The 1,155-nt window shown below is 44.1% G+C and overlaps 1 protein-coding gene across 1 annotated transcript in view; it reads right to left on the bottom strand.

Annotated features, from left to right (window-relative positions):
• Positions 1–1,155, bottom strand: part of SGIP1 (SH3-domain GRB2-like (endophilin) interacting protein 1) — a 61,776-nt gene that overhangs the window by 32,699 nt on the left and 27,922 nt on the right. Inside the window, exon 7 of the mRNA XM_009884003.1 lies at positions 1,039–1,152. Within this exon, the coding sequence (XP_009882305.1) occupies positions 1,039–1,152 (114 nt within the window). The remainder of the gene's footprint in view (positions 1–1,038; positions 1,153–1,155) is intronic.

Consider the following 1,155-nt stretch of genomic DNA (forward strand, 5'->3'; position numbering starts at 1 on the left):
TTTCCCCTCCTCTTTTTTTTTTTTCCTTCTTAATTTTGGTGGTTTTTTGTTGTTGGCTTTGGTTCAGGTTTGTTTTGTTTTCTTTTCCTCTTTTTTTTTTTTTTTTCTTTATTTTTGTGCTTCCCAAAGCAGCCAATTGCAGTTTCTAACCCTTGAACACCAACTGCCACAACCTCCCTGGTCACAGTGCAGAAAAGCATCCCGAAATGCACATCGCTAAGGGGACCAAGCATCGGGGGGAAGCAGAGCCGTGCCAGAGGGACTCGGTGTTTCCAAGGACAGTGATTTGCAGAAGTTTTCATCAGAACTGACAACATTGTGTTGGTTTGGAAAGAAGAAATAAAAGTCGGGAATTTTATTTCCTCTTCGCCTGGAGTTTGAGATTCATTCACACTTCAGATACAGGCTAATTATAAACCATAGAAAGCTTCATCTGAAAAGACACTACAGCCCACGTGAAAGCCCACTGAAAGACAAAAATCAGATCTTTTCAGGGCTGAACAGATTGGGATGAGACGACAAATCTTGACAGGCCTTAGGAAAACCAGAGGGTGATGGTATTTTTACTGGGAGGGACTAAGGAGACAAGACCTTTCCTTCCAGGAACCCCGGACTCACCCCCGGGGTAAGGAATGCCCCTCTAACATCCCACAGCAGCAGTGTGGAAAACCCCACAGATGCTTTCCCTATCCCAGGAAAGACTCACCCAATTTACGTCCTAAACAATGACCACATTAAAAAATGAGAAAAAAGGGGAAAAATAAGGGAATAATATATTCTTATCTCAGTTGCCTTGTTTTTTGAGCAGGAAAGGGAATTTTTAAGATATTTTGACCCGGAAACATCACCACAATACAACTGAGATCTCCTTGCAGTCACATTATTGCCTCTATATAGATTAGACCCGGTAAATAAGGACACAAATGCAAACATAACCATTGACACCTAAGGAAGATCGCCCTGCTCCCTTGGGATGAGCCTTGTGGAGCATCACCGCTTTCGCAACCAGGGGAAGAGACAGAAACACTGAGGACTCACCACGGGGGATGGAGAAAGTGCAATGTTGCCTATCGACGCCTTCAGCTCATCCACCGTCGCCGCGCTCTTCAGGATGTCTTTAGCCTGCAAAGGCTTGATCTTGATGTTGAACTTCTT

The sequence above is a fragment of the Charadrius vociferus genome, unplaced genomic scaffold, assembly GCF_000708025.1.
Source record: "Charadrius vociferus isolate BGI_N301 unplaced genomic scaffold, ASM70802v2 scaffold423, whole genome shotgun sequence".
Classification (NCBI taxonomy): domain Eukaryota; kingdom Metazoa; phylum Chordata; class Aves; order Charadriiformes; family Charadriidae; genus Charadrius; species Charadrius vociferus.